The sequence below is a fragment of the Dreissena polymorpha genome, chromosome 9 (genome assembly GCF_020536995.1).
Source record: "Dreissena polymorpha isolate Duluth1 chromosome 9, UMN_Dpol_1.0, whole genome shotgun sequence".
In the NCBI taxonomy this organism is placed as follows: domain Eukaryota; kingdom Metazoa; phylum Mollusca; class Bivalvia; order Myida; family Dreissenidae; genus Dreissena; species Dreissena polymorpha.
The window spans coordinates 81,345,988-81,373,986 of NC_068363.1; the positions used below are offsets into that span (position 1 = coordinate 81,345,988).

Here is a 27,999-nt window from a genome sequence, read left to right on the forward strand (position 1 = left end):
CTTTCATGATGATTGGGCAAAAATTGTGACTTCTAGAGTGTTTACAAGGTTTCTCTATAGCCAAATAAGGAAAACTGCCCCGCCCACTGGCGGCCATGTTTTTTAATGAACCACTTTTGAACTCAACCAACATATCATTAAGACAAACATTTTGACAAAGTTACATGAAGATTGGGCATGAAATGTGACTTCTACAGTGTTTACAAGTTTTTTCTTTTTTTTGACCTAGTGACCTAGTTTTTGATCCGACACGACCCAGTTTCAAACTCGACCCAGATTTCATTGGGACAAAGCTTCTGACCAAGTTTCATAAAGATCGGACAATAAATGTGGCCTCTAGAGTGTTTACAAACCAAATGTGGACGACAGACGGACGACGAACAAAGACCCGTCAAAAAAAGCTCACATGAGCAATCAGGTGAGCTTAAAACAATAAAGGGCAATAACTCTTATTTAAAATATTCTAGGGTTATGGTTCTTGTGTATGGCACTTCTCCTCATTGATATCTGTACACCCATGAAGTTTCATGTTGATATCTTATATAGTTTCTGAGAAATAGCCCTGAAAAGTTTTGTTACAGACAAACCTATATCCCTCCGCCTATGGGGGGGGGGGATAATAAGCAACATATAATCAAACAATGTCATCTCACTTAATAAGCACATTCAAAACTGATTTAAATTTCAGGAAACAACTAAGCGTTCAGGAATTTCATTTTTGTAATAAATCTATGTTGATCTACAATGCATATCATAATTTACTGTGGACAATTGATATTACAGAAAGGCAAAAGGCACTGACCATCAGCTCTAATGGGTGTTGGAGATCTGTACTAAGGATTCTCAAAGCCACATTAAGAAGGTGCGCTTTTAAATGTATTTTTACTTAATTATATAAAGTATGGAGTGTATATATATGGATGTTATTGTCATTAAAAACTAGAAGTTTACCAGTAAATAAATTAAAGATTTTTGCCAAATGTTTAAATGTATATACAAAAAACACCCCTTTTATGATGCTTCTTTTAATAATTACGTTTTCAGCTACTGTTAAAAACTGTTGTCTACCTGTGCAAGTTTTTAGTAATATTATAGACATTTTTATCATAAAGATGTGTATGGTTTTTTATAACTAATTGCAATTGCAACTACAATTGTATTCAATTAATAAACCATCAAGAACATTCACATGTATTTATTATTATTTAGAAAGTACAATATACCAACTGGGCATAGTGTTATAATTCATCTGACAATTAATAATAAATCTAAATTATTACCTTAATACGCTTCATAGAATACTTAACACCTAACATCATCACATTTAAAACTAATTTACAATTTGGGAATCAATTGAGCATTGAAGAATTTCATTTTCTTTATAGAAACCAGTTCCTCGAGATTTTTGTTAATGTCTTTCAAAATGGCATTTCTTTCCCTTGATGCAATCAACATCTCCTGAGTTTTAATCACGCTGCTCCTACATGCTTGACATGTGGCTGCAAGTAAATAAATGTAATACATCATACTTTATTCATTAAACAAAATTATATGATAAACAAAACAAATGGCACATTCATGTATCATGTGTGGTTTTTTAAAATAACACAATTATAAGACACACAAATAAGTGTACTTGACCTGGTATTGATTCTGAAAGTTACTTTAGGTATTTTTTTTTTCTAGATTTCTGAATTAAATCTTAACATTTTTGTGCCACAATAATGCCCTAATTACATCCTTCAGTTTAATGATGTAGAAAAATAATTTAAAAAAATACACAGACCCACAAGTTCATACCCTGGTTAATAGGTTAATAAAGTGTAATTAAAAATGCAGCAATACTTTATCTCCATATAACCGAGAGTAAAATGACAAATTAAGAAAAAATAGAAAAGATAAATAACTACATTTTAACTGTTGGAAATATTAAGTAGTCAGCTTCACTATAATTAATAGAAACAACTAATAATTTACTATTTGTTGTGTCAGTCTTCCATTTTTTGTTTTCTAATTTCTCACAGCTGGTTGATGCAACTTGCGTTTGAGTCTTTAAGTTTTCAGTCAATTGAAGTGTTGCAACATTTTCAGCCAGTGAAACCATTTTGTTTTCTGTAAAAATAAATAAATAAAAACTGCATTTGTGATTTTAACACAGTTTTGCAGCAACACGTGTTATAAATCTATGTTGATTTACAATACGTATCTTAAATTATTGTGGACAATTGATATATAATACAGAAAGGCAAAAAGCATTCCTACTAAAATGGCTTTTTAAAGTGATAAATTATGACATTGGCGAATATGGCGATCGAAAGTAGAAGCCTTGAATAACGTTATATTGATAACTTAAACACATAATATTGATCACTAGAAAAAAATATGAAATAAACATATGTTCAATAACTAAAGTTTTAATTTATTTGCTTGAGGAGGCTGACACAATGACCTGAACAATGACCAAAAAATATTACCATTGTGTGTACATGGCACTTCTTCAGTCTCGAACTTCTCCTCAATGGAGGATTCTGAAAATAAAGGCCAAATGGAATCGATAAGGCAATGCAAACCTACTACAACTATTCATATATTAATAATCGTACCAGTAAATTGGGCACAAAAAAACGCTATAAAGTTTTCATGTTTTTATCTTGTTAATTTGCTTTACAAAGGGGAAATACTCAATAAGCAGTGATATTGTATTAAAAACTACAGATTAATTTGTAAATAGTAACATATTTATGCTATTTCATATGCTCAATTTTATACAAGAGGGTTCATGTTGTCATTGTGTCACTTAGATTAACAAGAGCATCGCAAATCGGAAGCCAACGCTCCGCTGTGGGTGCAGTTTTTTTTTACCTTTGACCTTAACCTTTGATCTTGAAGAATGACTGCACTTAAACTTCTCACCACTCAAAATGTGCAGCTCCATGAGATACACATGCATGCCAAATATCAAGTTGCTATCTTCAGTATTGCAAAAGTTATTGGCCAATGTCAAAGTTTTTGGACGACGCGGACAGCGGACGACAAGCTGGCTATGACAATACCTCGGGTTTTCTTCTAAAACAGCAGAGCTAAAAACATACCATGGATTTTTGCTTTTCTTAGCCAATATGCTATTTTTTGCTAATAGCTAACATATCATGAGGATTTTTTCATCATATGCTGGTTGTTTATGTATATTAATTATTCAGATTACCTTTTAGATTGTCTGTAAACACATCCCCATCTGCAGTCACGCCCTCAATTGATACTTTAGGGATGATGATCAGCACCTGAAATTGTCATTAATCCATTTAAAAGTTCTCTTCACCAACGATGTAAAGTTCAAATAATTTTTGATATGGGATCTAGTTAGAGTCAAAAAGAAAAAAAGAACAGGCCTACATATTTACCTCATTGCCAGAACAAGGCTGATAGATTGTTGACAGTTAAATGTTCAAGAACTTAATCCATAATAATATTAGTATAACTATAAAAATTTCATAGTTGCATTTTAAAATACAATTCAATATGTTTGACTTTACTGTCAATGAGGATTTATAGGCTTAGCAATTTGCAATACAGTATGGAATGAACATAAATAAATAGGAATGATTGTCTAGAGTGAAATTCATCGTTTAATGTTCACAACTTAAATTTATGACTACATTGTCTTTAAGTGGTGTTAATTTATCTGGGGCAGGTCCACCGCCAGTTTGTCCCACTTCCTTCTTTAATTTTCTTTTTTTTGCCTTTGTGGCACTCTAACAAATATGACATTTATTTTCAATGACACAATTAACAAGAGGGCCATGATGGCCCTGAATCGCTCACCTGACTAACCAAATACAATCCCAACCCAGATTTCATCAAGATCAACATTCTGACCAAATTTCATAAAGATTAGATAAAAACTGTAACCTCTATTGTCTACACAAGGTTTTTCTATTATTTGACCTAGTGACCTAGTTTTTAACCCCAGGTGACCCGACCCAAATACAATGCCAACCCAGATTTCATCAAGATAAACATTCTGATCAAATTTTATAAAGATTGGATGAAACCTGTGACCTCTATTGTCAACACAAGATGTTTCTATTATTTGACCAAGTGACCTAGTTTCTGACCCCAGATGACCCAAATACAATTCCAACCCAGATTTCATCAAGATAAATATTCTGACCAAATTTCATAAAGATTGGATGAAAACTGTGACCTCAATTGTCTATACAATGTTTTTCTATTACTTGACCTAGTGACCTAGTTTTTGACCTTGTGACCTAGTTTTTGACCTAGTTATTGACCCCAGATGACCCAAATACAATCCCAACCCAGATTTCATCAAGATAAACATTCTGACCAAATTTCATAAAGATTGGATGAAAACTGTGACCTCTATTGTCTACACAAACAAAATGTTGACGGTTTTTCTATTATTTGACCTTGTGACCTAGTTTTTTTACCTCAGATGACCCAAATAAAATCCCAACCCATTTTTAATCAAGATAAACATTCTGACCAAATTTCATAAAGATTGGATGAAAACTGCGACCTCTATTGTCTACACAAGGTTTTTCTATTATTTGACCTAGTTTTTGACCTAGTGACCAAGTTTGTGACCCTAGATGATCCAAATAAATCCCAACCCAGATTTTATCAAGATAAACATTCTGACCAAATTTCATAAAGATTGGATGAAAACTGTGACCTCTACTGTCTACACAAGGTTTTTCTATTATTTGACCTAGTTTTTAACCTAGTGACCTATTTTTTGACCCCAGATGACCCAAATACAATCCCAACCCAGATTTTATCAAGATAACCATTCTGACCAAATATCATAAAGATTGGATGAAAACTGTGACCTCTCATGTCTACACAAGGTTTTTCTATTATTTGACCTAGTTTTTTACCTAGTGACCTAGTTTGTGACTCCAGATTACCCAAATACAATCCCAACCCAGATTTTATCATGATAAACATTCTGTCCAAATTTCATAAAGATTGGATGAAAACTGCGACCTCTATTGTCTACACAAGGTTTTTCTATTATTTGACCTATTATGTGACCTAGTTTTTGACCCCAGATGACCCAAATACATTCCCAACCCAGATTTCATCAAGATGAACATTCTGACCAAATTTCATAAAGATTGGATGAAAACTGTGACCTCTACTGTCTACACAAACAAATTGTTGACGGACGGATGGACGCACGCACACACATACGGACGCCGGACATCACATGGTCACATAAGCTCACCATGTCACTTCGTAACAGGTGAGCTAACAAAATGGAGTGATACATGGCAACTAAAATTCCACCCTGACAAATGCAAATACCTCCACATTGGGAAAAATGAACCGGACACTAACTTCCAATATAAACTTATGGGAAAAACTTTAGAAAGAATCAATAACGAGAAAGACATAGTGGTTATAATAAACAACAAACTCTCTTTCGAAAGACATATAAGTGAAAAACTTAAAAAAGCCAATTCCATGTCAGCAATAATTCGAAGGACATTCCAAAACCTTGATGAAAAATCATTTCTTCCACTATATAAAGCACTTGTAAGATCACACCTGGACTATGCCAGCTCGGTTTGGTTCCCTCGTCTTGAAAAACACAACGACTTAATTGGAGGTGTACAAATACACGCCACAAAACAACTACCAGGCTTTAACAACTTGTATTACGAAGAAAGGCTAAAAAAACTTAAACTCCCAACGCTCAATTATAGAAGACATCGTGGAGATATGATTGAAATCTATAAAATATCAAGTGGTAAATATGACCCAGAAGCTGCAGACTTTATTAAGTGGAAGAAACAAAAACACTGCTTTACACTGAGAGAAGATAAAATCTGGAAAAGTCTTCCAGATTATTTAGCAAGTGCTACCTGTACAAAATGTTCTGCCTGGGATTGAAACGGAATTTAATTGACAGTTCCGCCTGGAAAATTGTTGATTCCGCCCGGAATATAGTGGTTACAAGAAAGAATGTTCTCCAGGCGGAAACAAGGCTGAAACGGGGCGGAATTTAGGGCGAAATATGCTTATGAGGTGGAAAAGATTTCCAGGCAGAAATTATTTTTGCATGCTGACACGGGGCGGAATTTGGGGCGGAATATGCTAATGAGGCGGAAAATATTTCCGGGCGGAAATTAGACTGGGATAGAAATTTCCAGGCGGAATATATTTCCAGGCGGAAATGACAGGAGAATATGTGAATGATTCCAAAGGGGGGGGGGGATTATGAGCTTAACTCCGATATATAGATAGCTCCTTAAGCTGCTGATGGATTGACGTACATTAAGAGGTCACAAAAGCTAAAAAAACTCATTAAAAATCACAAAAACAACATGCACCTTTCAATCTTTATCCAGATACAGTCAGTCATAAGACAAACCTTTTTTGCAGATGACAACATACTTCATTGATCGAACAATTAACTCATTCACTGCTTTAATAAACACAATACATTGACTTTAGTGAAATAGTGGCTTAAAACAAAACACTTAAAAATCAACAATTATGCTTGTTGGTTCACTAAAAAAGTCACTAATTTAATTTAAGGCATACGAAAACTTTATGTGGACCTCTGATGGAGCTACTAAACACTAGGTTTCTATTGAAAAAATGACAAAAATCTCGATGTGGCAAAAAACATTCAATAAGATATAGACACCTCTGACTGCATTATGTTTTTTATATAACGTGAAATTAACTGCAAAGATAACTAGCCTGAGCATTCATTTGAAATGTTATAGGTTAAAACCACCCGCCAAAACAGATACTACTGTTAAACAATATAACTATAATAAACACAACAATATAAGAAAACAATACAAAGTAAATATAGAAACAAACCTGTTTAGTTGTTCAGAGCACTTAAAAAGTTCCATCATATTATCACTGAATCACTCTTTTCAGCCTTTTTTACACACTGAATGTTGACTTCCACATTTTACTTAATTATTTCAGAATGTTCATCAAAATAAGATTAATTCATCATATTATTAAAACTTCAAATTAGGAAAGTCAAATCATTGCTTTGAAACTGCATTTCAAATGTTCAAGCTAGTAACAGTTCTTGCAAACACCCGCTCTTATTTTCAAAATTCTGACTCACAAAAAATGAAGCAGTGTCTGTCTTATCAGGCTGTATGGATCATATTACCGGTGTAACAGGCCATTTTTCCCCCCTGGCCAATTTTTCCCCGGGGAAAAAGTTGCCTAGGCCAATTCTTCCTCCTCTAGTCAAATTCCCCCCCCCCCCCCCCCCCCCCCCCCCCGATTTTTTATTTAATATATCTTTCGGTCTACACATTCCGACCAGTTTCCCCCCCCCCCCCTGGCCAGTTTCCCCCCCCCCCACCTTGTAAAAGTAGTTTTAACAATAGAATTTGATTGAGAGTTGCAACAACTGCCTCCACACTCTTATCTTTTATTTTACTTATCTTTTACATTTATTCTTCACTTTTCGGCCAGTATTTTCCCCCCTGGCCAGTTTTTCACCCTACCATGTAAAAGTAGTTTTAAAAACAGAATTTGATTGAGAGTTGCTAAAACTGCCTCCATCCTCTTATCTTTTATTTTAATTATCTTTTACATTTATTATTCACCTTTTGGCCAGTTTTTCCCCCTGGCCAGTTCCCCCCCCCCCCCTACCTTGTAAAAGTATTTTTAACAACAGAATTTGATAGAGAATTGCTGAAACTACCTCTATCCCCTTATCTTTGATTTTACTTCTCTTTTACATTTATTCGTTAATGTTTGGCCATATTTTCCCCTAGCCATTTTTTCCCCCTACCTTTTAAAAGTAGTTTTCACAACAGAATTTGATCGATAGTTGCTAAAACTGCCTCCACCCCCTTATCTTTTATTTTACTTTTGTTTTACATTTACAGGCAATCTTGTGCTTGCGACCACTTAAATTAAGCGACTTTTGTCTTATGCGACCACTTTAAATCCCGCCCAAGCGTTTTACCAATATTTTCATATTGTATTAAGCGACTTTTGGCTTACGCGACCAGCGACCGCTGATTTTAGTGTATTTTGATGCCCGAGTCTTGAATTAAGCGACCGCTTTAAGGTAAAAGTGGTAAATCTGTTTACCGTTTAGGGACAAATAAGTGTTGATTGTTTATATAAGCCGATAACATGAACGATGACACCTTTGTTGTAATTTCACACCAGCCATTTTCCTTTGTCTCCATGACCGGTTCTGACCGGTGTTAATGCTGACTGCGTATCAATTTTTGGTGTCGAATAATACAGTGAGGTATTGCCAACAGTCTACGGGTTAAAGATGTTACTTTCTGGGACGTTAAGTGACAAATTTGATCGCCATTTTTATTGCAAAAACAATGCGCCGACGCGACAAACATTTTCACAGTGTTCTCGAGGGGTGTAAAAAATAAACTATTAATCGGAAACATGTAGCGAAATCTGTTCATTTAAAAATGTTATTGTTATTATGCTAATTAGTTTGTGTTAGCAAATTTTCCAATCAGGCGTGTTTATTTAGTTTTCAATCACGGTGTTTTATTTATTTCCCTATGTACCATCATCGAGTCAGATATATATAAGCTTACATGCAGAAATTAAAATGTCAAAACGGAAAGTACCTGTATTAACGTTAAATGAGAAAATTCTGGTATTGGAAGCGTCGAAGAGTAAAAGTGCATGTAAATTTAATCACCAATGAGTTTGGAGTTGGAAAAACCCATTCACCGTGCAAACCATTTACATTGTATTTAGAAATAGAGAGAACAAATACAACTTATTTTAAGTAAAAAAATATTTTATTCAGTTTATTTATATTTAGATTCATTTGATTACAAAAGCAGAAATCGCTGTGTCAAAAAGAGATAATCCGATATCTGGATTTAAAATCAAAGGTCCGCATTCATCACAAATGGCCTTTTTTATATATTTAAAGACCATTTTATTAAGAGACCACTTTTGGTTACTCCCTTTAGTGGTCTCTAAATACAAGATTGACTGTATTCTTCATTTTTTGTCCATTTGCCCCCCTGGCCAGTTTTTCCCCCCTACCATGTAATAAAAGTAGTTTTAACAACAGAACTTGATTGAGAGTTGCTAAAACTGCTTCCACCCCCTTATCTTTTATTTTACTTATCTTTTACATTTATTTTTCACTTTTCTGCCTGTTTGTGCGAGGGGGAAAAATCGGCAGAGAGTCATGTTAAATAAATTCTTATGTAGGGGGGGGGGGGGGGGGAAATTGGCCAAGGGGAGAAAAATGGCCAAGAGTCATGTTGCAATTAATTCTTTTAGTAGGGGGGAAAAATTGCCCAAGGGGAGAAAAAAATGGAAGAGAGTCATTTTGCCATAAATTCTTAATAAGGGAGGGGGGAAAGATTGGCTGAGGGGAGAAAAATGGCCTAGAGTCATGTTGCAATTAATTCTTTAAGTAGGGGGAAAATTTGGCCAAGGGGGGGGAAAGATTGGCCTGGGCCATTTTTTCCCTGGGGGAAAAAACGACCTAGGCCAATCTTTCCCCAGGGAAAAACTGGCCGGAGGGGGGGGGGAGGAAATGGACGGCTACACCGGTATTGATGCATTCTTTGTTTACAACTGGGGGAATACAAAGATAACAGCCACCAAATTGACACCATAAAACAAAACACTTCTGATAAAAAGGGATAAATTTACTGCATTTCACAACAATTTTTAACTTGCATCATACATCCCTTAATCAAATTTACTCAGTCCCCTTTATTCAGAGATATTTTATATATACATGTTAGTAGATTTACATGTACTTTAAATGTTGTTAGGTAAAATTATCATAACAAACTAACAAAGTGATTTAATTATAAGGTCTTATAAAAATAAGCCTGAGCCAAAATATTTATAAATTTCATCAAGAACAGTATAATCTAAGTTAATTATTTTCCTCCAAATTTTGAGGAGTGAAAACTTGCAGCTGATTTTGTGGATTAGTTTTATTTTTTCAGTCAAATCAGCCTTAAATAAGTGTCATTTCAAGCTCATTTCAGCCTTTTTTGCATGGGTTAACTATTGTATGAATTGAATATAAATATTGTTTTTCTTGTGTATAGCAAATATTTCCTACAATACCCATTTAGAAACTGAAATCAGAACTCTGTTTATTAATTATCTTAAAGTCCCATTTTGAAATTCTTTATCTAAGTCCAACATTGTGCCCCAGAAAAATGTATAAGTATGAAATTCCGCCCGAGATAATTTTCTTAGTCAGAAAATCCACCTTAGACAAATGTTTAAGTATGAAATTCCGCTCGAGTCTTATTTCCACCCATAATTGCTAATGAGTTCCGCCTGGAAAAAAATCAAGAGAAATGGTCTTTTGGGGCGGAAATCAATTTCCGCCTCTAGTCCGCCCAGAAACAATAGTTTCCGTCCCAATTCCACCTCATTTCCACCCTAAAATTTCGTACGGGTAAAACCATAAATACATTCAAAACCAGACTTGACAATCATTGGAAAAACCAAGATATGCTTTACAACTACAAGGCAGCGATTAATTGTAACACCTGAAGTCACATAAGTCGCTACCTTGAAGATTATAATGAAGACTCTGAATCCAGCAAAGAAGCTTGACCTGTGCTGGAAAACATCCATATGCAAGTATGTATTTGTATCATTAATTAACAGAATAGTTTACATCAGAGAAGCAATTAAAACTTATTAAGACAAATAAATTTTCAGAGTCTGAGATTTAAAAAAAAAAGCAAATGAATATGGCACATGGTAAATATAACTTTTATTATATGTATAACTCAAATGAATGAAACACAATACCCACACAAACAACTTACTTTCAGGTCTACCCATTTCATTTTGACCTCGTGCAACGTCCGTCAGGGTCCTACTGCATTTATCCTAAATTGAATTAAATAACATTAAAAACTATATTTTATATTTGAGAAATAAATTATTTACATCACAATACAGTAAGCAGGCACAGACATTAACATTTTACAACAGGTTGCCTACACGGCAGGGGTTTTCAGCCTTATATAACATTTCTTTAAAATCATGCAGTTTTCCCCAAAATCCTAACTTACACCAGCTTTTTCATTTCCCAAAGTAGTAATTTTAGCGAGAATTCTTCCCAAAATGAGCAATTTCTTCCCAAAATCCATAGGCTAGGGCCTCTTCCCAATGAAGCGAGGAAAACCCCTGCACGGGAAAACATCTTTAGCATTTTGGTTGACCATCTATAGAGTAAGGACCCAGAACAATGTACTGTACAAGATGTGTCATGTAAATATACACTTCAACACCGTTATTTCGAAGTCGTCGGGACCGTTAAAAAAACTTCGGATTAACGATAATTCGAAATAAACATTTGACAGAAGACTTTTTTGATTCTGTAAAAATGAAACGTTTTGGAATTCGCATGGTTTTGTTACACGCTTACTTAAAAAGCGTAAACTAGTCAGATAGCAAATAGATTTCCACTTGTAACAAACGGGGGAATAAAACGATTCTTTTTCTTGTTTTTATATTTATCTAATTACAGAACATATAAAATATAAAGAATAGCACAAATTATCAGACATACATACATATAAATACATTTTCGGAAATGAAACATTTTTTTTAACTAATACGCGATGTATCTCTGAACAACGGCGTTCGCGCAGACGACAAAGTGTGATGATCGGCTTTTGACGCGCCACGACAAAGGTGTGAAATTACGCACCGTATTATGCAGTTTTGTCTTCGGATTAAAGATTGATAATAAGGTGCGAATTATAGTGTTGGGACCGACTGAATCACTTCGAATTAACGATTTCTTCGGTTTAACGAAGTTCGGATTAACAGTGAAATTTTACATTAAACAAAGGAGAACCAAAATCGGGACCTGAAAAATACTTCGAAATAACGGTGACTTCGGATTATCGGTGTTCGAAATAACGGTGTTAAAGTGTAATACGTTCCTGAAATCAAATATTACATAATTTAACACCAACATAGCTGACATGACAGGCTTTCAATGCATTATATCTCGTATATGTCTTATTCAAGTTAATGTGATTCTGAATGTAATCATTTCCTAGGTTAATAAATATTATTAAACTGCTTATGGTCTATACCAAAGTCGCCTTTGTTCATAGAAAAAAAAAAACACTATGCATTTTTTGCTCAAGATTATGAAAATATGCCACACATATATTCAATCATCAATGATTCATAACAAACAAGTTGTCAACTCACATTTCAACTGTCTCCGTCCAAAATACATCCTTTTTTGCTTCCGTGACGGAAGGAGAGTGGCTGGCAAACAGCCGACTGTATCCTTCCACGCACCGGTCAACAAGAATGGTCGTTTCAGACACATTCCAATTTTTGTTTTTGTTTCTCTTAACATTAACAATTGCAGCTGCCATTCTTGTTGTGCGTTGTTTTTGTCTGCTGACAGACCACGCGAAAATTACGTCATGCATATTTTTTCAGACTGCGTCACTATCTTTATCGGCTACAAAATACGTATATTTATGTAGTCGTATTTTATGTATGGTGTCTTTACGATTTCGTTGATGAAGCAGAATTTATGTTAAGTCGTAAAAGACTACATAAATCTCGATACGTAATTTACGATCGTATACAAATCGTAAAATATTGATGAAACTAGGGACCTATAGGTGATAATACACTAAATAGTTTCCCTATATAATTCAATGTAAAAGCGACAACTTTGAGCGAAAATAAATGCAACATTTTGCACATAGAGACCCCCATGACCATACCTTTTCTTAAAGGCCAATCGATTTATGCAATAAAAAAGATATGTCATGTACAAAGCAAGAAAGAACTTGACACAAATCAAAATCTACTGTTTTTGCAACTTTTTTTTCGGCCGTTTCTTAGTGGAATGTAACCTTTTCTAGTGCAATGGTTTACTATAGTCTTCAAGTGTATCATATTTCAGGGATTCAGTAGTGAACACCTATTCATGCCCTACCATTATCTCCGCAAGATAACACCCGAATAATGGTAAAAAGTGTAAAACATGCCTTCCTGTCAACTATGATATTTTTTTAGAGAGTACAGCCCTACATGAAGCGATCATTTAGTATATTGTAACCTATACAAACATATAGGTTACACATGCGCAATTAATTTCCTTCTATATTACATATCATTGTGTACACACCGGTCTTTCTGACAATAACGTAGTGACGTCACCATCTATGTATAGAATGTATTACATATAAAATAGCAATCTCCATGCAGAGTTGTCGTTCCTTGCTCTCACATACAATGCTATGCTGGTTCCTGTCAAATCACTGCGCGGAGGTTGATAAAATAGTTGAAGTTCGATATCAATTTTTACCATGATAAAGCAATGACCCACTATATCATCATACATCATTGGAAAGATAAATGCACAATCTTTTGAAAAAATGGATGTCATTAAATTCTATACATTGAAACTCAAAATATTCACCTTAGAATAGGCAAACCGGTTTTGACAGCTGTGCAGGCGACCATTTTGGGCTCAAATAGTTTGACCTACTTTCAAAGCCGGGAACCATCAACATAAAAAGTAGAGCACAAAAATGGCTTTTTTTCTTATTGCTTACAAATATACCTTCAAATTGATACCAAAACATTCCATTTGGAATGTATTTTACAAATCCTATGCAGCATGCACTGAACAATGTGTGCTAAGTATCAAACTGACTGCATGTAACCCTAAAAACAGGAGTTCCGGTTTGGGGTTATGTGACCTATAGGTCCTTGCATTGTTCTTCAGTACCGTCATGGCGGCGCATGCGAGTATTCAGGGGCGGTAATACGGGAGTTATCGATTTCTGGGATTGTCTATATCAATCAGAAAATCAAAAATATGTATCAAGATAGTTTGGTATTTTGTGAGCAAAGTAAATGCCCTGATGTAAATGTTATTTCTGATTGGCTACATGTTTATTTATGCTGTTGTTTTCATTAACATTAGATCAATACTATTTACGAGACTGAATGATTTTTTCATTCCGAAACTTAAGTCAAAGTTATATCTTTGTTTTTCTTGTTTTGTTTGTAACTATTCATTATACTGTTGTTACTGTTTTATTTTCATTAAAGTAGACAGGAACAATTTTGTGTTGTTGTTGTTATATTTACAAACTTTGTTAAATACACAAAATATTACATGCACACAGTATTTTGGAGCACACATGAAGTTTTTAGTTATTACTCAACTTATTCAAATAATTTCAAATAATATGCAACATAATTTGCAGATTAATATATATAAATATATATATATATATATATATATATATATATATATATATATGGATAATAATTATTTATCCATTAAAACAAAATTTACTATTTAAAATAACGTACCCCATTAATAAATACATTGAAAAAGTATGACATCTCAAAATCAAATAGGCAGAGATTTAATGTTAAAAACACATCACTGAGTATGCAAAAAGTTATCAAAACAATGTATGAAACATATTTATTGTATTAATTGGAATGATGGCAAATATGAAGCAAGTTGTGAAACTACAATAATAATTTGATAAAAACCTTGTACCCATCCATGTTTTTAAGGGAATTGTTAACCTATTTTGGCATTTTTTCCAATTTCATTAGATATGATTGTTTACAAATATGTATTGTTTTAAAAACACTTAACTAATTTTTATATTAAAAAAAAAAGATGAACAAAAAAACTGACGCCGCCAGTATTGGAACCCGTGTTTTCTGGATCTGTAAGCAGATGAGCTACCACTGTGCCATGTAAACTTTCATGAATTGTTAGTAAACAAAATACCTATTGTAAACGTTATCTAGCTTTTGTCAATAACATAATTGTTTTACGAACATTTTTTTCTCAAAAAGATTTTTACTAAAAATGGTCATAGAAAAAATCACTAAAAATGGTCTTTAAAAATTCTTCAAAAAAAGTCTCTAAGTGGAAAATAGTTATAAAGTCGGAATATCTTATCTATTTCGTCCGCCAACATCCCACATCTAGGCATTTTTACCCCTTGATAAACATGCATCAGACTGCGAGACAGGTTCCTTATTTTCGGTAATTTAGTGCATAGGTTCCCGGGGGGTTACTTCCCAAATTTTAGGGTAGGGGTGTCCCGCTGAGACTAACAAAATGTGACCCATTTTTATACCGGAACTCTGATAAAGTAGACCTATTTTGATACAAGATTTTTGAAAAAGCATACCCATTTGTATAAGATACCATTGAGAAAGTGGACCCATTGCAATACAAGAATTTTGATAAACTGGACCCTTAGTTGAGCTAGAGATATATCTAAACTGTCTTAGAAAACAAATTGATCACTTTCCAATTCGTCTATCGTAATAGAAATATCCATTTTAAATATGTTTTCAACTTTTAATAAAATCCTATATATTTATGACCTGAAATTAAATGTTTTCTTAATTTACTTTCAAAGCCTGTGATAACGATTTCTTGATTCCACACGTAATCAAAATTTTCTACAAAACATATATTATTATCCAAGATGTCACAACCCTTCTCAAAAAAGTGTGTGAAATGTACGTTTTAAGTACGTTTGCGTGTGTTCAGCGTGGCAGTATTGGCACTGCGTTTTTGTGCGCTTTTTCTTACAGAGTGAGTTTTAAACAAAAACAAACAAACAAGAAACTGTGCGCTTTTTTGGGTTAATGTGCGCTTTTATGTGCGTTAAACGTGCGCTTTTTATAAGTGCATTTTTCACTGCCATTTATGTGTGTAAAATGTGCGCTTTAAGTGGGTTAAATGTGCGCTTTTTGCGAGTTAAATGTGCGCTTTTTTATTTAAAAAGCGCACATTTAACTCACTTTAAGCGCAGTTTTAACCCACATAAAAGCGCACATGTTTGTTAAATGTTATGCACCTTATATTATAACAGGTTACTGAGGTATATGTCTATGTTTATTCATTTGATGCAAATAAATTGTTAGAGCTTGCAACAATTTTGTTTCTTGTTCAATTTCTGTACAACATTTGCTAAACGGTTGTTAAAGACGCACTTTTTAAGAAGTGTGTTAAACATGTGTCTTTTTAGATACATCCGTTAAAAACAGATCATATGATAAAAACGCACTTATGAAATAAATGACTAACTTATGCTCAAAAAAGAAGCACATCAAAAAAGAAAAACGCACATTTGTGAGAAAAAACCCACATCTGTAAATCTTAAAACACACTTCTTAGATAAAAGACGCACTTCCTAAATAAAAGACGCACTTCTTAGATAAAAAACACACATTTTGCTCACATCTACACTCAAATGCGCACTTACAGATGAAGAAAACACACAAAAAACAAATTTTTTCACTTAAATAACGCACTTGAAAAGCAAAAACGCACAAAATGCGCACTTAAATGCACTTTTGAATACTGAAAACGCAGATATTAACAAAAGTCACAGAATTAACACACTTTTAAGTGCGCTTAATGTGTGTTTTGGTAAAAAGTGCGTTTTAAATTGACAATCGAATGACAGCCGGGAATGATAGAGTATAATTCCGTGTACACATGTAGCGTAAAGTCGGTTATTTTGACAGTCGTCTAATTCCGACACAATTTTCATAAATCATTTGCAGTAACTGCACTTTTCCCGGCACTTTTAGATTATGTAACGATTTCGTCACTTAATATATAACGTATGTTAATATATGAAGTCACAGTATCATCTTGGTCGATCAAGCAACAGATAAAAACAGTCAAGTTTCTGCATCTTTACCGCTACTGAAATTTACTTTTTGATACCCATTTAAATATAGAAGAATGACATTTATCATACCCATTTTGATACTGATACTTTCAAATCTATATGCATTTATATACAAGCAAATTTCCGATTTCAATACCCATATCTATACTTAGATGCTCAAAACCATACCCATTTCTATAATTTTAGTCGAAAAACACACCCCATAACCCCCCCCCCCCCCCCCCCCCCCCCCCCCCCCCGGGTATAGGCTTCAAGCCAATAGACCTACTGTTGTTTCCATCCCTGCAGAGGAGTTCAAAAGTAATAAAAGATGTATAAAACATTACAGTATGATAATTACTTGTATATTTGTTACAGAGCAAATAATAAAAAATCGTAACATCATTTAAACGTAAATGCTGATGGTGTAAAATGGTTCATCCATATTATATAATAAAAACGATACGTATAAAACAATATCAACAATAACTTAAATACACCTTAACATTTCTGTATCCTGTTGTATCTCATCATAATTCCAAGTCTGAGTGATTTCGAAACCTACAAATGATGAAATGTTCTAGATTTTAATTGGAAAATATGGGACGCTGTGACTAGACGACTTGTTTACATATAACGTTACGTCCGCCATTTTGTTGATCACATGACAATGTGGGTTTACAGCCATTGTGTCACACCGGTCTTACTGACGTCACCATTTATGTATAGAATGGGTTTACAGCTACATATCACGGTCAACACCAATCTCCACGCAGAGTTGTCGTTCCTTGCTCTCACATACTTTAACCGTCGTGCAAGAGATTGGGTCAACACGGACCAGATACAGAGAATAAGAGGTTACTGTCGGATCTTTTTGTAATATATCAGGCAAGACTAAGAATAACAATAATATATCACGGCGAGGCTTGCCGAGCCGTTATTTTATTCGTGCCGAGCCTGATATATTACAAAAACATCAGACAGTAATCTGGTTTTCTGTTAATCATACCTCTATGTCCCCGATTTTAAAGAAATTATGAAAAAACCGCTATTTAAAAAGCTGCAGTTTTAATCGGGAAAGAATATGACTTGTCGTTTGATGTGTTAATAATTACATCATGTGCACGCTTATTATTTGTAAAAAAATGTTTTTTGCTGTTTGTGTTGCATTTAGTGTTTAAAATATATTACCTCTTGGTTTCAAATTGTTTGTTTTTTAATCTGATTCGATTTTACTAAAAATGATTACTTTATAGTTGATTCCGAGTAATATGACCATCCTCCACACATGAATGATATAAGAACTTCCTGTTGACCATGATATAAAATATATTATATATATATATATATATATATATATATATATATATATATATATATATATATATATATATATATATATATATATATATATATATATATATAAATCAGGTGTCTGCAACGTTATATCAGGCAGATATCAATGCGGTTTATGATAAAACAAAAGATCAGATTTTCGGGCCACACGGGCATCGTTTTCGGACCAAACGGAAAATTCTGAAATAATAGTTTTATTATTTACGTCGTAATTGACGTTTGTGGTTTGTCAATATAAAGAAGTGAAACTAGGCTGCTTGAGCAGTATTGCATATAAAAATATACAGAAGTGAAACTCCAGCTGCTGGAGCAGTATTGCAGACGCCTTATCTATGATCGCTCCGCCCACTTAATCACGTGACTTAGCGGTTATCAAACATAGACAAGCTAACACCAAAATGGCTTCTTTGCCTATAGACTGCATATAGATTTACGCGATATCCCGGATGATTTTATGGACTATTTTAACACCATATTACACTTGTAAAGGGGTTGATGCCATTTAGTTATTCTGCAAATGCAAAAAATTTCCGATTAAAGAGAACATCAGCTATTTATAACGGGTAAATCGGCACATTAAACACGCTCTCCAAATTAACGCTTGCGCGCTTACCGAAATCGAACCCGTTATTACGTGTTATGGTGGTATTTGCAATAAATTAACATTTCACCGGTATTTACCCGTGTTATTAACAAAATTATGACCGAAACATTCCCCCTACCCGTGTATTTGACACGAAATAGCGCTTTATAACTGGGAATTCGGTGAAGTTTTACGCGCTTTCTTACGCCGGGTGGGTACCTCAATCCCACATGTTATTACGTATAAAAGTGATATTAATCATATTAAACATTGCTTATGGGACATTTATCAATCACTATAATTTAAAGCGCAAAAACAACACAATAAGTTTGGACATTGTCTAATATAAATTAGCGTTGTACGAAATGGAATACGTTCAGACTATCATAAATTAATAAGGCTACCAATATCAGACGCTCGCGCAGGTACCGACTTCCCCGAAGTTACCGCATTTATTGGTTAACTAATATCAGTAATAATAACTCTTTTACAATAGCATTTATCGATACGTCTTTATTAAAATAATAACAAAATAGTTTTCACTTGTTTCTGACACACACAGAAACGCGATTTTTAACGGGGATTTCGTAAAGTTACACGAAGTGGGTACCAAAATTCTCAATTATTTTACATGCACACGTGACATAATACATACCTAATAATGCTTAGTTATTGCTTATATGACATTTCAAGTTTTTGAAATAAATTAATGTTCTATAAAGGGGATCTCGGTAATTCTTGAAACTTCCACTCGCTCTTGTCAAGATCGCATTGCCGCGTTGGAAATGGTATAAATTTAATTCATCGAACTTATCTTTCTGGATACCAAATATCAGAGTTGCATTAACCCTATTTACACCTTTTTTGCCATATTTCATTTCCGTTTTTTATCCGAACAAAATAAACGAAAGTCGTTTAAAAAAATGAGATCTAGGCATTCGAGCTCCTAGTGTGGATTAAAAGCGTTTATTGGTGCCAGCACATGACTGCAAATATGTAGATACTGTAAATAAGATAAAATATCACATGTCACCTTCAAATAACATGTATGATGTCAATTAAGTGCATTACTATCAGAGTAATAAAACACAGCATGAATTAGGCTTCATTCTGGGTTTCAGTTCTCGTAAAGTAATGCAGATGAACATGTCTATGATACGGTTAAGCGATAAACCCGATGATTTTGGTGAACATTTTTTTTTGCCGTATAGATGCTCTCTACGTCAACGAATTCAAGGAAGAAAATTTGCTAATGAGTCGTATATTGACTCTGTCCGAATTTTTAGGGGAAATAACGATCGATTGTCCGAGTTACATAATCCCCATTGACACCGTTTAACCATTTTGAATCGTTTTTTTAAAGAGGAAAACAAAAGAAACTCGTTGGAATAAAAGTGAACCTAGACATGTAGCATGTCTAGGAAAATGGCGGACAGGTCGTTGCTAACGAGTGCGCCCGATAAATCGATCGCTGATTGGTGGATCAATTCTAAGATAAGGATTTGATTGACAGGCGGCGTCATGTCAGTTGGTCGTTTATTCAAGGCAAGTGTAAATAAATTTTAACCTCATAGCATTGCAACTAAAATTAAACAATAATAAAAGGGAATTAAAACGCATTTAATTTAGTAACCATTTAATTACTCAATGGTAGGACAGAGACCAGAGCAACAGAGCTACAACTTTTTGAGGAACGATGAAATGAAACTATACCAACAAGTGTCAACTACATCCCATTTATTTAAGAAATATAGCATCATACAGTTAATATTTCAGATCATCATCGCACAAATACAGGAAGAAGCAGCAATAATGGGCGTAATAGACCCATATTACATAGCTTGCTTGTTTATGTGACTTATGCTTTGCATTGACCGTTCCAAGGCGGTGACCCCAGCTTTATTCATATTTTGTGTTTATGTTGGTTTGTATTGTGCTGTGTTGTGCTGTTTTGTATTGTTTAGGCAATCGGTCACTTGCCTTAAATAAAGGACCAACTAATTGTTTTTAATGAGAATTCAACACTGCTCCAGCAGCTGGAGTTTCACTTCTTTATATTGATATTCCGGTGTTTGTAAAATTTAATTTATTCTGTTATTGCGTAAGTTTTGACGCCTTAATGAACGTAAAGAAGAAACACACACTATTGAATATAGGCAAGTTCTTGAATGCAGTTCTGAACAGAATGCTTGAGCCATCCGGCACACAACATGTTATTCCATTTGTTTTCTTAAAAATTTGTTTGCAGTTTGATCGCACAAGATACATCTTAATATGTTCATAATTCATATGATTGTATATGTAAGTGTGTATATGATAAATATACACACTCGTAATAATTGTGTACACCAAAGACCTATAAAAATAACATTTTATAGGTCTGTATGTATACAGACAGTCTGTCTTGTATCTTGTATCTGTATTTGTATTATTATACCTCATATCGCATTTGTTAATTTGCCGAGTATAAAATTAAACTGGTAAAATGGTAAAAACTGGTTGAACATCAGACCGACCACTGTTGATCGCCGCGCATGAACTCTAAAATAACAATTGTAATGTCCGAACACATTTAGTTTAAGTGTTAACGTGTTAATAATTAGCTTTTACTTTGAGTGTTAAATTATATTGTGGTAAAAAATATTTAAACTGTGTTTCAGGAATAATTGTAAATAAATCCATTATATTCATTTGTCGTTATGTTAGGGGGGCATGTAGTAAGACTTGTTTCCTCCCATTATCCGCGTTATTGAATGTTAAGTATTTTCATTTGTGATTAACTTAAGAATTTGATCAATATTAAACACTTTTATGTTGTGCTCGATATATAATCATTTATTTGTGTAACTGTAGTATCATTGTATTATGATATATTTCGATTGTATTATTGTTGTATTTGTACTTGGAAATGTTTGTTATTTGGAGCCAATCTCCTTGGTGCAATCCAGAATAAGGACAATCTCTGGTATGTTAATAAAACGTTCATAAACATTGGGGTAGATATAAAATAGATAACAGTTTATTTATTAGTTTTTCATCATTGGTGATTTATTAACGCCTCGTCAGGTGAAAGATTCAGGAACCCGTACTATTACACACCCGACGCGATTCGCAAATATCTCACGCCAGCGATTAAAGGTCAATTTTAACACTTTTGGAAACTTTATAATATGAAAGATAATTGTTTGAGATGCGGAATAAAACTATTTGCAACAATTAAGCGTTACGCCTTATGCCATAACTCACCAGGTAAATCTTCCAATAACGCGCCGTTTTCTAAAAGTTGGACTGACTTACCTCCCTTGCTGTGACGTCAGAGCTGTAAATCCGCTATTTTTTACAGCGTTATTTATGCCGAGACGATCAACTGAATTGCTATTACATCAATACTTTTATGTTAAATTATGGACTTTTCTGACGAATATGATCATTATGAAGATGAACTGCATGAAATTAAACCGTATATGTACAGCACACGCCATTTTATCGATTTAAAAAAATCTCAATTAGACAAGACTCCTTTTCCCAAAATAGCTGGAAAAAGACATAAAATGTTCGTTATTAGATTGTTCATCATATATCTAAATTTTTGTATTTTTTGTAAATAAATGCAAGTGAACGAAATCGTATTATTGTAACACATAATTTAACTTCTAACAATAATTCTAATCATTTGCACACATCGATGTAATTACATCGATGCTCTAACTGTTCAACGCGCATGTTTGGTCTAGTTCGTAATCTTTTCCACTTAAATGCATAGTGCAAATGTAAAGTTCAATAAAATTTCAGAGGACAGAAAACACTACCGTATTTTTCGGGGGTAAAGACGCGACTTTTTTTCCGAAGTGTCATATTAATGGACGAAAATGAAAAACATAATATCTTAATTTTTGCGAAAATCCTTATGTGTACTCCTCCACGATAAAATCGTAGTCAGTTAGATCTACTGATGATAGCAACCGGGTGTAATCCTCCTGGAAATCGTGCTTTTCACGCATTATATTATAAAAATAGTTTTTCGACACGAAAAGCTTTCTAACAAATTTATATTTAATTCATTACAAATATATTTCAAATATAAATGTTGTGTTGAATTCCCCAATAAGAATACACATTTGTAATCCGAAACACACTTCTGATTGTCTTCTCTTAGCGCGCCGTTTACAAATTCAAGCGTCAAATAAACATTCGGGATTGTTAGCAGATATAAACACAATATGTCTTATTGTCCAAATTTCAATGCTGTTAGCCTTTTAGTCGCCGGTGCTTAAGGGAAACCGTGCTCGCACCTGGCTGTAGGCTCCCGCACCTGGATTAGTGATAATTTCGTGTTGTTTAAAGTAACAATCACGCTCAAAAATATCGAATATTTCGTTAAATAAAGCTAACCCATAAAAAAATCAATGTTCCTTTTAGCAAAATGCAAAATTTCAACGTTAGATGTTGTCTGGTAGAATTGATTAAACGAGATACAAAATGCTCGTTTTTATTTTTTTGTGGCCACAAATAATTCCATTTATATCTCCCGTGAAATATCCGAACATTTACGGGCAAACACGAGATTGGATACGGTAAGCGTCGGAAGCATGACGTAGCTCTCATGAATAATCATTATGTGAAATCAAAATGATTTCTGGGTAACTGGAACTTAGCGAATGCGAAAATGGCTTGTATAAATTATGCAAATGAACGCAACCCGAATGAATCCGATCCTGACTCGAAAGCGAAAGTAGATTACATCGTGGAACGATATTTAGATGTTTAGATGCTTAAAACTTGCCGAATGCTTGTAATATAACGTTTTTACATCAATGTTACTTGTTTTTAGGGTCTTCCTATTTTAATTAACCATCGTATGGTACTACTTGTTGTCGAATGTTTTTATATAGCATAATACAGTAGCCGTTTGTATTGGTGAGCGCGATAGTGACTTTAAATGCTTTTCGCAGTTTTTACACGGAGTGTCTATTCTCATCTAGAGTCCGTGGTTTGTAGCCACGACGAACCCATAATTGATTTTTAATAATTTCACCATATATGTCTACATGTCGAATTTTATATAAAAAAATAGGCTGCGACCATTTTGATTTGTTCGTATTTTGTTTCATTTCAGACTCCATGCAGTTCTCAGATCATAATCTCTGTGATTTATTACTCTAACTTGTTAGTTTCTGACCACGCGTGCTACTGAAAATAGCCAGCGGGATTTTGTTTTATGTCACAAAGAAGCACACAATGGCTTCGACCAGTGTTTTTTGATCCCTAAATGTAAGATAAGCACGTGCAATATCAAATATTATGTTGGTCAGTACAAACGTTCTACCGAAAACCGCAGACCGCGTTTTTGTTTTATTGCCCATCCATGCCCTGAACATCCAATATCCTGTGTATTACGACACACACACTTTATATAAGCACGTGCCGTCTGTCAAAACAATGATTTTTATAGATCGGTTAAATAGCGAATTCCCGTATATGATCTCGGAAACGAGACTTGCTTAAAACGTTTTAAATAACGATATTTATTGTCAAAATAATTTCTAAAAACAAATGAGAACCATCCAACATACATAATACACAGACCAAACAACGTATAAATAATATTGACAATTTGAATACAAACATTGAATTGTATACGATGATTTTTTGTGCGATCAGTATACAGTACAATACAACTGGGAATACGGACAAAACCCCTCCCGGATAAAAACCCTCCCGTCATTTTCATAGGGGGCGGACAAAAACCCTCCCATGAATAAACATGGGCGGACAAAAACCCTCCCATAAAAAAAACGGGGGAGGACAAAAACCCTCCCATGAAAAAACGGAGGCGGACAAAAACCCTCCCGTAAAAAAAATTTAACACTTAGTGTTGCATTCATTAATCCGACAACATTACCAATTGTGTGTATTGTGTACATGTATTGTGTTTTCAGGGGTGTGAAATTGAAAAAAAATGTGTATCCATTAACTGTAAACATACCACTTTCTAATGTGCCTATATATCCGATAATCCAATATAATAACAACATCAATTAAAACATAAAATGGGGCCATTTATAGACAAGTGAATTTAAATTTAGATTGAATGAAATACGATACAGTGCAACGTTTTATCGCGTCATACGCTCATTCATGCAAAAAACGTGCTTTCCGGGAAGTTTCTGAAAACTTTGCGAAAATGAAAGTAAAATTCTGTTAACAACTAACAATTCGTTAGCATGTAACTAATTTGTCAATTACTTATTTTATTTATCTTTGACTGTAATGTTTACAATTGCATTTTTGCAGACAATATATAAAGCATACTGTATTGTCAAATATGTCAATGGTTCGGTTATTTAGGCCCACTAATCAGCTAATCATAACAATTAACTAGTTAATGGCATACAATAATATATATCAAAATAGCAAACTGTGAATCTGCAACTGCGGACAAAAACCCTCCCGTGAAAGGAATCAAACACCGACAAATGTAATTGCTTCATACATTGTTGCATTCATAAATCCGCAAAATTTACTCAAAATAGCAAACTGTGAATCTGCAACTGCTTTTAGTTTTTAATTAGTTTAATCACATAATCAATTAAAAGCAATTAAACGCCGATAAATGTATTTGCTTCACACAATGTTGCATTCATTAATCCGAAAAAATCACTCAATGCTGACAACATTTGCTCAAAATATCATACTGTGAGTCTGCAACATATAAAAAGCAATTTGTTTGTGTAAAGGCACACATCCAACATGGAAATCATCACCACTTCAGCTGGAAAGAAAAGACTCGCGCGCAATGGCTTCGTCTACACTAAGAAGAAAACGTCAAAATCGACTATACGCTGGGAATGTTCTCAACGCGCGGCAAAGTCTTGTAAGGGCGCTGTAGTCGCGGACATAAATATGACGACAATAAACTCAACCAAAAGTCACAACCATGAGGGAGATCAGTTTCACGTCGAAGCGTTGAAGCTGCGTGAAGACAAACGAAATAAAGAATGTCTTGGGAAGCCTGTGTCCGCCTCTGTTATTTTTGCGATGATGAAAAAAAAGAAACACGACTTTGATGTTCTTAATGCACTAGCCGGCGCACAATTTGATATTTTATATATTTACACCCTACTTGTTATTCATACTAAGTAATCATGAATATCGTAGTTCTTATCATACTAAGTAATAATAAAAATCTTAGTTCAAACATATATAATTGACATCAAATGGGTGTAAAATAACATTTCAATTCGGAAATATTTTAATTAGTCGATATATAGTGTAATGTTACCTACTGAAGTGAAGTCACTATTACAAAAAATAAATATCTCGGATAACCGACAACAAAATACAAATGTCGGAAATGACCTTCGGAAATGACCGATTTCGGATAAAAAATTCATAAATAATCGTTGGTACTTGAATTCGTGGCTCAGATTTCACGGAAGTGTTTTTGTCCGGTCCCGTTTTTTCATGGGAGGGTTTTTGTCCTCCCCCGTTTTTTTCATGGGAGGGTTTTTTGTCCGTCCCCGTTCATTCATGGGAGGGTTTTCGTCCGGCCCCTATAAAACTGACGGGAGGGTTTTTATCCGGGAGGGTTTTTGTCCGGCATTCTATTTATTGATACAAATGTATGCAATTGAATGTAATTTTTCAATAATGAACGAACTAAAAGAGTGTAACGATAACGATACAGCGTGTTTGATTTTTATTTTATTCAAAGGAATTGTCAATAGCAAATAATTCGCGAGATACTCCGGTACTGATATTCGCTACGAAACTTTTAATCGAAATTTCATCAAATCTTTAAAAAGAAACATATGCCGAAATTCGTTTGATACTTTGGAAAAAATAGAGAAAGTTTGTGTTTAGGAATTTGAGCACTGTTTCTTCAATTATTTACAAGAATTTAATGTGAAAAACGGAAATCGGCCATATACGGAATTATCATTGTTTTGACAGTTGACATCCGATGGTAATTGTATGAAGTATGAAGAGAAGCTGACGAAATGTTAACACAATCGCGCAGAAGTAAATATATCAGCGTATTATCTGTTTCTAATTTTCGTTAATTTTTAAATTATTTAACATTTGCTATAGTATACAATAAATATTTGTAAATATTTTTACTCTGGTAATCGCCGCGTGTAAAGACGCGGCGTGATTCTGTGGATCGATGCCGAGGCAGAAACAGACGCGGCTGTTTTTATTTGGAGAAAACAGTTTGTGTTTGGAAACATGGCTAGCACGATTTTGGTGCACCAAATCTTTTTCAGTTTTTTGTCGTTCGGAAACTGGAAAAGAATCACATTATCTTTTCCAGAACGTGATTTACAGCGAAAGGCCGCACAGATAACCATTTTCCCTATTACTGTGAAAACAATTTCACGAAAATATCAATACAAACAGAAAAAATAAAATCCGAATTCTGATCTATCGCTTATCTTCTAAGCGGACGCGAAAATGCTTGTTCAGCTCTGACGTCACACAACAGGGGAAAACAGGGGAGATAAGCGAATCAACGCTTTGCGAGTTACGATCATTGTGGTCATAATACACCAAATAGTTTCCCTATATAATTCAATGTAAAAGCGACAACTTTGAGCGAAAATAAATGCAACATTTTGCACATAGAGACCCCCATAACCATACCTTTTCTTAAAGGCCATTCTAAGCGGAATCGATTTATGCAATAAAAAACATATGTCATGTACAATGCAAGAAAGAACTTGACACAAATCAAAATCGACTGTTTTTGCAACTTTTTTTTTCGGCCGTTTCTTAGTGGAATGTAACCTTTTCTAGTGCAATGGTTTACTATAGTCTTCAAGTGTATCATATTTCAGGGATTCAGTAGTGAACACCTATTCATGCCTTACCATTATCTCCGCAAGATAACACCTGAATAATGGTAAAAAGTGTAAAACATGCCTTCCTGTCAACTATGATATTTTTTTTAGAGAGTACAGCCCTACATGAAGCGATCATTTAGTGTATTGTAACCTTGTGTACACACCGGTCTTACTGACAATAACGTAGTGACGTCACCATCTATGTGTAGAATGAGTTACGATCATAAAAGTCAACAAAATCATCTTTTTCAGGTTATACACAACACGCAATCGTTATTTTCCCGATAATTTAATCATATTTCAATGCAAATAGCGTTTAATATATTGACTTTGGATTGTCTTTAAAATTGACCTTTAACAGCTAGTACGCGCCACAGGGGATCCAGAATTTGCGCAATTAACACCTCCGTCACAAATAGACACCGATCACCGTCCGATCAGCGGCCGACGTATTTTTCCGCTCATCGGGCTGGCGACCGGCCGATGATCGCACGGAAACCAGGCCGAT

General features: G+C 34.3%; 1 protein-coding gene and 1 long non-coding RNA gene across 3 annotated transcripts in view; both read right to left on the reverse strand.

The window, feature by feature from the left end:
- Positions 1 to 17,362, reverse strand: part of LOC127846471 (uncharacterized) — a 35,512-nt gene extending 18,150 nt beyond the window's left edge. The window contains exon 1 of the long non-coding RNA XR_008033517.1: positions 17,210 to 17,362. This is a non-coding gene — a long non-coding RNA (uncharacterized LOC127846471). The remainder of the gene's footprint in view (positions 1 to 17,209) is intronic.
- On the reverse strand, positions 1,286 to 12,404 carry LOC127846469 (uncharacterized). Of its 2 annotated transcripts, XM_052377732.1 has the most exons (7): positions 12,226 to 12,404; positions 10,821 to 10,884; positions 3,657 to 3,752; positions 3,206 to 3,281; positions 2,475 to 2,528; positions 1,978 to 2,112; positions 1,286 to 1,499 (listed from the first exon to the last, which is right to left on the reverse strand). In XM_052377732.1, exons 2-7 carry the CDS (start codon positions 10,839 to 10,841, stop codon positions 1,336 to 1,338), a joined length of 546 nt encoding a protein of 181 aa, XP_052233692.1. In that variant the 5' UTR covers positions 10,842 to 10,884; positions 12,226 to 12,404; the 3' UTR covers positions 1,286 to 1,335. The 2 variants fall into 2 exon arrangements, with proteins under 2 accessions (XP_052233692.1, XP_052233694.1); XM_052377734.1 differs by lacking the exon at positions 3,657 to 3,752.
- Positions 17,363 to 27,999: the final 10,637 nt, after the last annotated feature.

Bases quoted from the DNA above. Each gene is read 5' to 3' on its own strand.
- LOC127846469 (XM_052377732.1), bottom strand. From the start codon at position 10,841: ATGAAATGGGTAGACCTGAAA. The intron at 2,113-2,474 runs GTAATATTTTTT...TTATTTTTACAG, and splicing joins AGTGCCATGTACACACAATG to AAAACAAAATGGTTTCACTG. The intron at 1,500-1,977 runs GTAAATTATTAG...ATTTACTTGCAG, and splicing joins GAAGACTGACACAACAAATA to CCACATGTCAAGCATGTAGG.